This window comes from Neltuma alba, unplaced genomic scaffold (genome assembly GCF_004799145.2).
Source record: "Neltuma alba isolate B1F8T4 unplaced genomic scaffold, ASM479914v2 tig00003660_pilon, whole genome shotgun sequence".
Classification (NCBI taxonomy): Eukaryota; Viridiplantae; Streptophyta; class Magnoliopsida; order Fabales; family Fabaceae; genus Neltuma; species Neltuma alba.
In genome coordinates this window covers 34,264-44,223 of record NW_021633373.1, presented here as the reverse complement: position 1 = coordinate 44,223, position 9,960 = coordinate 34,264, and the positions used below count along the sequence as shown (strand labels likewise).

General features: G+C 34.4%; 1 protein-coding gene across 1 annotated transcript; it reads right to left on the bottom strand.

The window, feature by feature from the left end:
• Window positions 1–1,521: 1,521 nt before the first annotated feature.
• LOC114742131 (translation factor GUF1 homolog, chloroplastic-like) lies at window positions 1,522–9,752 on the bottom strand. The gene is made up of 22 exons (XM_028930393.1): window positions 9,459–9,752; window positions 9,204–9,380; window positions 8,706–8,792; window positions 7,957–8,013; window positions 7,705–7,770; window positions 7,375–7,437; window positions 6,981–7,025; window positions 6,771–6,871; window positions 6,454–6,550; window positions 6,187–6,258; window positions 5,947–6,101; window positions 5,776–5,833; window positions 5,350–5,430; window positions 5,173–5,259; window positions 4,961–5,032; window positions 4,703–4,837; window positions 4,477–4,550; window positions 3,990–4,077; window positions 2,788–2,865; window positions 2,550–2,625; window positions 2,263–2,303; window positions 1,522–1,925 (listed from the first exon to the last, which is right to left on the bottom strand). Exons 1-22 carry the CDS (start codon window positions 9,750–9,752, stop codon window positions 1,830–1,832), a joined length of 2,100 nt encoding a protein of 699 aa, XP_028786226.1. The 3' UTR covers window positions 1,522–1,829.
• Window positions 9,753–9,960: the final 208 nt, after the last annotated feature.

The following is a 9,960-nucleotide window of genomic DNA, read 5'->3' as shown; positions in this document are numbered from 1 at the left end:
TATTTGTAATATTTTGGGGCCTTGTGTAGTTTTCTCAATCAGCTATTGGTCAAACCAGTGAGACATTTTCTCATGTACTTATTTTATATTTATAAATAATAATTAAAAATCTGTTTAAAATTTTTTAGCAAAATTGAATTTCAACCAAAAATCATAGCCACGGCGTAGGCCGAGAGCAACTGACAGTTCCTCTGGTGTGCATTTGAATTTGGATTTTGATTCTTCAGAAGAGCCCCAAGTTTTTGTTGATATTGAGGGAGGAAATTTCTTTTGCTCTTGTAAATATCATTTCTATTTATTAAATACTCTATAAAAAAGTCCACCACACATTTAATTCCATTTCATATTATTCCGTCATCATCGTCATGTCTACTTCCGTATTTTCACGGAGACAAAAGGGATCATTTAATAACATCAGGTTTTGTAAAATTAATCATATTCTTTTTTTTAAAAGTATACGTTCGGAATTTTTTATGTTTACCCCAGGCTTTATTTTAGTCCCTTAATTTTATAAAAATACCTCAATTTTAACACCATGAAAAATGCTCAGTCATCAAATTTAAGCAATGAATGTGCAGTTAAATACTGACAAAAATGCCTACATCATTTTTAATACAATATTTTTTTATATCGGCAAAGTAATATTTTGATATTTAAATTTGAAAAAGAGACAAATTTAATTTAAATATAAAATGTTACCTTTTGTCAATGTAAAGATATATTAACAAGATTAAATTGCAAATAAACTTTATCAACATTTAATTGGACAGTCATCACTGAAGTTTGATGAATCAGCATTTTTCATTAAAAGAAACTAATAATATTACAATTGAGGAATTGAAAATACACTTACAAATTTAAGGAACTAAGCTTAGCCTTTTCTTCTTTAAATACCCTCAGTCTTCCGCGAATAAAAGCATTGAACAACGCTCAAGAAATAAACAAGAGGCAAAACAGGAAATAAAAAGATTAACGCAATCTTAGAAACTAAAATTGACAAGTACTACTATAAAACATGGATAACAGCATTTCTGTGACGACTAACATGAAAGCGAGGGAGTATTAATCAAACGGGATCTTAGATCCCTTTTGGTAAGGTGCATTGAAAATGATAAGTAAAGATTAGAATTGTAATTGAAAAAAATCATTAAAGTATTCAGTATGAATAATTTTTTGTTATATAAGATTAGGCGATTCTACATAATTAGGATTAGAAAATACCACATCTTCTTATGGTCTTCTCTAATTCTTTCGTCCAATTCCAAATAACAAATGATCACTCATAATAAACACTTTTTTTTAACATATCTTTTCAATCTTTACTCTTTATTTTTAATGTTCTATAATAAACGAGACCTTAGAGATTTGTTGAAATGGTAAAAATTTAGATATGCGATTCGAAACTTCCGAGAAATTTGTTTTTGAAGAAGCTTTGAGTCTATTTTTATCGTCTCCCACGCATCTCTTAATAAGAAATCGAATTTTAACACTGTAAATAAAAGTATAACATAGAATTGGGGAGAGAGGAAAAAGTGTGTCATCTATTAAAAGAAGCTTCTACTATAGAAAATTCCTGTGTCTTACCCTTCTTTCAACTGCATCCTATGGAGTAGGGTAGAGAAATCGTTTTACTAATAACGGCTTGTTTTGACAAGATTCCCAAGCATCACATGAGCCGAAAGTAAAATGAAATGGAGCATCTTAAATGCAACTGGTTGCCCTTGAAACAGACATAATGCGGATCATTATTCCCAAAATAATAATTATGATACACCAAGATTCTGACATATTTCCCAATTTAGATCATGCTGCAAGCCATACAAACGGAATCATATCACCTCCTTTTCAAGTTTCAAAACTGCCATGAAGGCTTCTTGCGGCACATCAACTTTACCAATCGCTTTCATTCTTTTCTTTCCTTCAGCCTGATTACACAAATGGCAGCACACTCATAGGGGCAATCTCATGTAAATTTTTGGAATGAAAACTATAATCACGCATGCGGATTTTGTCGTCTCATTCTCACAAAAATAATTTTGCGCCTCCCCTAAAAGAATATAAGCCGAGCCCGAGACGACAGTTATTGTAATATGCAAAATTGCAATTGATCTTTTTCCATTTCCAAACACTATCACGTGAACACGAAACTTTCAAGTAGTCACCTATCTAACTGCAAAATATCGATTGATGGCCTCAGAGCCACCAACAGGCCTCAATACTCCATAAAAGATAGTATGACAGTCAACAGAATTTGAGGAGTACCTGTTTCTTAAGTAATTTCTTTTTTCTTGAAATGTCCCCACCTAGAACAATGATATCAAAAGAGAAAATATAAATAAAGAGGAATCAGGGTAGGTACAATAGAGTAAGGAATTTAATGGGGAACATAATGATCATGCGAGAGGGAATCTTATTTTCTTCATATTTGCATGGATTTCCCCTCAAAATGCATACATTAAAGGAACAGGAAAGACTTAAATAGTCCAGGTAAAAGTTATTCGAGAGGGGGAAAAAGAATTACAATCCAAACCCTAGGCAGTCTGTCTTACCGTAGCATTTAGCTAACACGTCCTTCCTTATTGCAGATAAAGCCTCACTAGCAATCACTTTTGAACCTATACAAGCCTGGCACAAGATTGCCAGCATGTGTTGCTGGAGTTAGTTGAATGGGAAAAGAAAGATTCCAAATATCCAGTTAGAAATCTCATGAACACGGAGTGTCAGACTTTTTTTTTTTTGCCCCCTAAAGAATCATACATGAAAGAGTAAAGAGCGTATAGATCTTACTTGAATTGGAACTTTAAACATTTGACGTGGTATGAGCTCTTTCAACTTTTGAGTCAAAGCCCGCCCTACTGAATATGCCTGAAAATTTAAGCTTCAATTGAATTTCTGATAATACAAGGACAAGAATTCAGGAAAGTTAATAACTGTAAGGCATCTTTCAAATATAGTGATGAATGGCAAGCATTCATATACGCCAAAACATACTGTGCTTAGAAATGATAGCCAATTGCAGATAAAACCGCGCTTTTATGTCATAGATACATTCAACATGAAGTGAATAGAATGAAGTCAACAAGAACTGCCAATTACTAACGTATTGTGCCCCTAAATATCTTTGTGACTTGGTTCTTGGTGATATATTTATCCTTCCTAAGTAAATGTCATATGTAAATACATATTGTAAGTTCTGGGATTTAAATCTATAAAATAATTCATAAAACGCACATTAAAATATAAAAGAAGTTGTCAACTTCTCTACATAAATATTTGAGTACAATGAATAAAATACTCTTGAATTCTTTTCTCTCATCCTAACTCTATTGAAATGATCCTGAATTTTTCCATTTTGAACCCAACAGACTGAGATGGTGATGACTCAAGACTTCCAAGCAAGGGACAAGACATGGATATAACTACTAATAGATTGATTTGAACATCGTGAGATTAGAGGTTTGAGAAGCATATAACTTATGTTGTTTCGATGTTGTTGTAGTCTGCATATCAAAACATTTTCTTATTAACCAACGAAACAAACTATGCATACAAACCTTACCAACTACTCTCTTTTTTTCTTTTTCTTTCTTTCTTTCTTTCTTTTTGCCAACTAACCTTACCAACTATTCTAAAGTATCTCACTTTTATGTGCAAGTCCATTTCCTTTCGCCTTGACTCTTAACACCCTCAAAAAATTTCCACTCAGTGGGTTGACAAATTCTAAAATTAGGAATTACTTTGATCCTTTCTCTATGCATGACCACCGTATTTAAACATTAGCATTTCAGGAAATGAATGCCTCCAGATTGGCAAAATGAAGAAAATCCGGGACGGAGTCAGCTTTGGCAATCAAGAACAGGAGAGAGACTTCAAAAAATATATAGAAAAAATAGAAAAGTCAACAGCATTATTTCCAACCATTGCATAGAGCTAAGGACTATTTATATGATGAGGTAACGTCCATTTACTCGGCAGGGTTAAAAAATTACCTTATCTTTGTGAACAATTGTAGACAATGGTTCCACTGGATCACCATTTATCTGTATGTCAAGTCTAATTAAATCACTTTCTGTGTACCTAAGTCAGCAAACAGAGTATTATAACACATTGACAGTTTCTAAACTCTCAGCCAATGTATTATGAATTTCGTCAAAGTCAAATGTATTAAAAGTCAACAAACGCATCATCTATTGGATAATAGTTTGATATTGCTAGTAATGACACGTACACTGAAAGGCCACTTAGAACAATGCCGCATTTACTTACATGAACCAGCAGATATTTTATATTATGAAAAGAAAAGAGATAGAGGTCAAAATGGAACGCCTGCAGTTACAATTATATTTGGTTATCTTTTAAAAACGACAGCATACCGGTTCAGTCACAACTTTAGGCATATCTCCCGTATCTAATGGATAAAATAAGGCAAAAGCCATATGCTTATTTATATGAAACAAAGCCTTCATAGGTATTTACCCAATAAAAACATACTCCATGCTAGCATAACCCTTACTTCTGGACTTTAACTGGTCAAAGAAATCACCAACCATCTGCAAAATTGATATTCACAGATAGAGTGAGATGCAAACAGGCCAAAACTAATTAAATGTAAGTATATATAGAGAGGCCAAAACTCATTAAATATAAGTACATATAGAGACTTTAGAGTGGAGTGACAAAAAAAGAAGAAGCAAGAGATCACCTCCGCTAGTGGTAATTCATAGGTGATTGATGCTCTGTTTTCAGTGATAAATTTCATTTCTTTAAATTGCCCTCTTCTGTCTTGAGCCAATTCCATAAGTGGACCAATGTAATCCTTTGGTGTAAGCATTTCAATCTGCACACATTAATCAAATAAAGTAACGTCAGATTTTACAGCACGGAATAGTCAATGTATTCAGACTGGATTACTTCAAATATTCCATCAGGGATACGGATTTCACAAAGTAGACGAAATAACCTTAACAAATGGCTCTTCAATTGACTTCCTTTTTCCAGGTTCAGGGAGTAAAGAAGGATTTGAGCACTCAACCTACAATAATTGAGATTAATGAAATTATTGCAACAAAAAACGTCAAACTAGAAAATATAAAGGGTATCCAATTAGCATCAATAATTTAGATAACAAAGACTACGTCATGAAAAGTGAGTTTAGGATCGAGAAGAAATTACAGTATCACCATTTACACAGTTCACCCTGTATACAACACTTGGAGCAGTTGTTATCAGGCTCAAATTGTATTCTCTCTCAAGTCTTTCCTGTAATATAAAGCTTTTGTGAAGATAATTTCAAGTTCAGGGAGTAGATATGGGTTTGAGCATCCAACCTATAAAATGCAGATATCTAACCTGAACAATTTCCATATGGAGAAGTCCAAGAAACCCACATCTAAAGCCAAATCCCATGGCACTTGAAGTCTCAGGTTCAAACTGGATTCCAGAAAACAAAACAGACTCTCTACATTAGTTTATTATTGAAAAAAGGAAATGAATTGTAGCATAATTTTTGGTTTATAGGAGATCCATATGTATTTTGAAAACAAAAGGGAGGTTTATGTGATTTCAGCAAGACCAGGAGGCGGTCTATGTAATTAACTCAAAAATATATTGAATCAACAATTTTAAAGTATGCTAATTCTGATGCACAAATTGCAATCCCTCTATATGCGTACATGCACACACATTAATATAATGCTATCAAGCACCAACAGCTAAAAAGATTTTAAGAAAAAGAAGAAAAACAGCTTCCTGCTTTGTATCGCCTAATTCATATACCTTCAGTGCAGCATCATTGAGCTGTAGCTTCTCAAGTGCATCACGTAGCTCAGGAAACCTGACAACAAAGTAGAGGAATGTAATTAATCCAGAGAACTTAAGAGTACCTAAATCCATCATTTGTTTATGGAATTGGGGTGGGGTTAGGAAAGCAAAAGAGAGATAACATACTGGTCTGCATCAACAGGAAATAGGCCACAAAAAACCATGGGAGTGGCTTCTTCATATCCAGGGAGAGAGTTCTCTGCCCGTCTACCATAGTGGGTAATAGTGTCACCCACTCTAGCATCAGCTACAGTTCTTATAGATGCCGAAAGATAGCCCACCTATTAAAATACACAAATAATATCACAGATCTACATCACTCAGAAACAAATAAGACAAGTGATCTATCAAGAAGTATCACTTTACCTCACCCGCATACAATTCTTCAACTTGAAGTTGACGGGGAGACAAAACTCCTATTTCATCAGCAAAGTAATCCTGTTGTGTTATAGCATTTGCTCAGCCAAAAGTACATAATTCCAGTAACAAAAAATGCCAGCATGCTCTTTAAATTGCAGTGGATAAAAAGGTTAAAATTATAAACACTCAACTCCAATGGATAACTGAAGACTGATAATGTAAAAGTCAGGTGGCTAAGATAGAGGATATAAAAAAGTAGGAAGAATACATCACCTTCTGACTAGCCATAAAATAAACTCTGTCACCTTTCTTTATAGTCCCATCTACAACTCGAAAATATACAATAACACCCCTATACGGATCATAGTAACTGCACCAAGAATCAAAAACTTAATGATATCACCTATATAAACTTGAGCAAAAGGAGAGCTAACACACAAGACTAAAAGACTAGTTATTAGGTGTGACAGCCTCAAGAACTAAGGTAGCATCTTAAGTCTCAATAGTTTCCCAACATGCAACATAATGATACTATTATTTTGTCTTTCAACGAATTAAGTTTAACAATATTGAGGGAAAAATGTCCATACCTATCAAAAATTAAAGCCCTCAATGGCCTTTCAGCTGTTTCAGCAGGAGGTGGAATCCTTGTAACAATTGCATTGAGAATATCAGTTATACCTATTCCTTCCTAAAAAATAAAATACATAAATTCAATAATGACCCACTTGTCTGTAGTTATTTATCAGTCAAAAAGACAAGCCATGTATAAACACAAAAATTAATGACAGAGAGCTAACCTTCGCAGAGCAGAGTATTGCATTGCTACAATCTAACCCCACAATCTACAGAGGAATCAACTAAATGTTTCAACATAAAGAGTCATCCAGTAAAACTGATTAAAAATTCCAAGATATAGAACAGAGAAACTTGCAATGATTATGCATAAATGCTCTAGCTAAACACAAATTGTCAAATTTGTATTATCCCACCAGAGGGAATAACTATAATAATTTAATATATAGCAACAAAAATACTAAATAATTAGTACATGTGGATACAGCTGTAATAAGAGAACGAATATTGATGGTAAGAGAAAAAACAAATAAAAGGCAGGGCCATGGAATCCTGCCCACTTAAAAGTGGATAAATTTACAGTCTCATTTTATAGTGGGTCTACGTTGACAATCAGACCTCTTCTATCTCTTTCATAACTCGATCTGGTTCAGCACCTGGAAGATCAATTTTATTCAAAACCTGTAATGGATAAGAAATTGTTCTTACCAAACAGAAAAATATATGGTTCCATCAATTGTCTTCGTAATAAGCCAAAAACTTGACAAAACCTATTGTTCATATGAGAACATAGTGGATATACACATGACGTAATGTCCGCATTTAAGTATTAGCCACTTTCATTAACTCCAATTCATTATATAGGTAACATGAATGTAAAATAATGAATCTATCCATGAACTATTATAACAAGCATGTCTAAGCTACTAGTAGATGACATATCCTTACTGGTATAACTTCAAGGTCGTTCTCCAAGGCTAAATAAACATTAGCTAGTGTTTGCGCTTCAACTCCCTGTTATTCAGAAAGAATTTTTGTAATAAAGGCAAAGTAGAATATAGCACTACCTGATAGTTAAATACATAAACTTAAATTATTAATAATTTAACATCAACTTCAACTGTTCAACATAAAAGATGAACAGTGTGTGATATATCTTAGAGCTCGGGAAAAAACATAGTTAAATATGTAAAGGTTCACCTGTGAAGCATCTACAACAAGAAGAGCACCCTCACACGCAGCAAGTGATCGGGAAACCTAGGCGTAGATGAAAGTTAAAATTGTATGAAAAAAAATCATAATAATAAAAATATCATATTTTTATCATCTTCTGATAAAAAATATCAGCACAGGGAAGGAGATGTACTATTATCTAGTTGTAATATATGAACCTTGTATCATAATGTATCATTAAGATTTCAGATCGACTCAGGGTATGACCAACAAGCATACTATGTCTAGCATGTATAGCAAGAAGTTTATTGCATTTTAAGACATTTTATTGTTGTTATTGTCGTCATTTTATACATTAGCTAAAGCCAAAAATAACTAGAAGGAAATGCATTTTCCGTTAATATTTTTGAACATCTTCTCAAGGTAAAAATAGCAATGAATATAAAACCAACTAAGCGTGGGATAAGGCAGTGGAGAACATCGCCAAAACTAGTAATTTTTTTCCAGTTACGTTTAGATCAGGAAAACTAGTGTATTGGAAAGCACTTGTATTCAGAAGTTTCCATTTGCAAATTAAAAAAAATGGTCTGAGAAAAATACTATTTGACGGCGGAGTTAAGTTGTTTAATGGGAAATCCACGACATTGCTTACGTCTGAAAGTAGCTTCTACATGGATTACAAAGCAGAGAGAAAAAGAAGAGGTGCGATTGCTGCAAATAGTAGTTCATATAATTCATATTAAGATGTAGCAGTATGTTGCAATAAACATACATACCTCGTAAGAGAAGTCAACATGCCCTGGAGTATCAATTAGATTTAAGCAATATGGTTCATTTTCAAACACGTACCGCATTCGAGCTGCCTGCCATGATCAAGTCTAGTTAAATGCTTTCTCTAACATTGCATAGAGGTGACGTTATCGAAACATGAAATCAAAAGTACATTTTACCAATTTCCCGGATCAAGTAAAGAAATAAACCCCAACTCCTAAAGATTGTAGCTCATGAGAGATTACAAAACTCGGCTAATTGAGAAACTGTAAGCTATTTTCTTTTCCTATCATTCACATATGCCACTTTTCTAGTGACGGACCTTACGGTGAGACCAGATTAAGAGGCTCGGAGAATGCACACTTTAACGAAAACAGCCACGCACGAGATACATATTTTTGCATCTCGATATATAAAGTAGACTAGAAGAAACTTTAATATTAGAAAATGCAAGAGTGCTGCTTAAATGTGACACAAAGAGGATAAGGTAATAAAAGGTGAACCTGCAACTTAATTGTGATGCCTCTTTCTCTCTCTAAATCCATGTTATCAAGAAACTGATCCTTCATTTCTCGCTGTTGGACAGTACCAGTCACTTGAAGCAATTTATCAGCTAAGGTTGATTTCCCATGGTCAATATGAGCAATGATGCTGAAATTCCTTATATTAGAGATAGGAACCTGGAAATGGAAAAACAAAATCCAAGATAAGAACATTTCACTGACAATTTTATTCAAACTAAAAAGTCCACCTCAAACCTTAGACAGACGGTCCTGGCCAACTTTGGCGGCAAATTCGAGGTCGTAGGCGCCACCAGCAACCTGGCAGCACACTCTGAACCTATTGACGCGAAAAGTGGCGGAGAAGGAAGCATGTTTGGAGAGAGAAGAAGAGAAGGAAGCTTCGAGGGGAACGAGAGAGAGTGAAGATGAGAACTGTAATCTGCTAGTGGTTCTTAGAGTTCTGGTCCGTCTTGCTTGCCGTTGTTGATGGTGGTGCAACTGAGCTTCACCGGATAAGAGCAGGGAGCCACAACAAACTTCTGCGGCCATTCTTTTTGAGTCCACGTATTTTGTGTTTGCTTTTTAATTGCGAGGTTGGTGGGGCCCATGTGATTTGAAACGGACCCACTTCAACGACCCAGGTTCAAACGGTGTCGTTTTGCATGACTCTGAAGCCCAGTTTAGTTTTGGTTATTTCATTGAGGCCCAATTTAGCTTCCAAAGCAAACTGTGCCGGAGGATTTTTTTTTTCCCAGTT

Excerpts from the sequence above, each read along its gene's own strand:
- LOC114742131 (XM_028930393.1), bottom strand. The coding sequence starts at position 9,752 with ATGGCCGCAGAAGTTTGTTGTGGCTCCCTGCTCTTATCCGGTGAAGCT. Across the intron at positions 7,438-7,704 it reads ACGACCTTGAAGTTATACCA|GTTTTGAATAAAATTGATCT; the intron begins GTAAGGATATGT and ends TATCCATTACAG. Across the intron at positions 6,551-6,770 it reads AGGGCTTTAATTTTTGATAG|TTACTATGATCCGTATAGGG; the intron begins GTATGGACATTT and ends TTCTTGGTGCAG.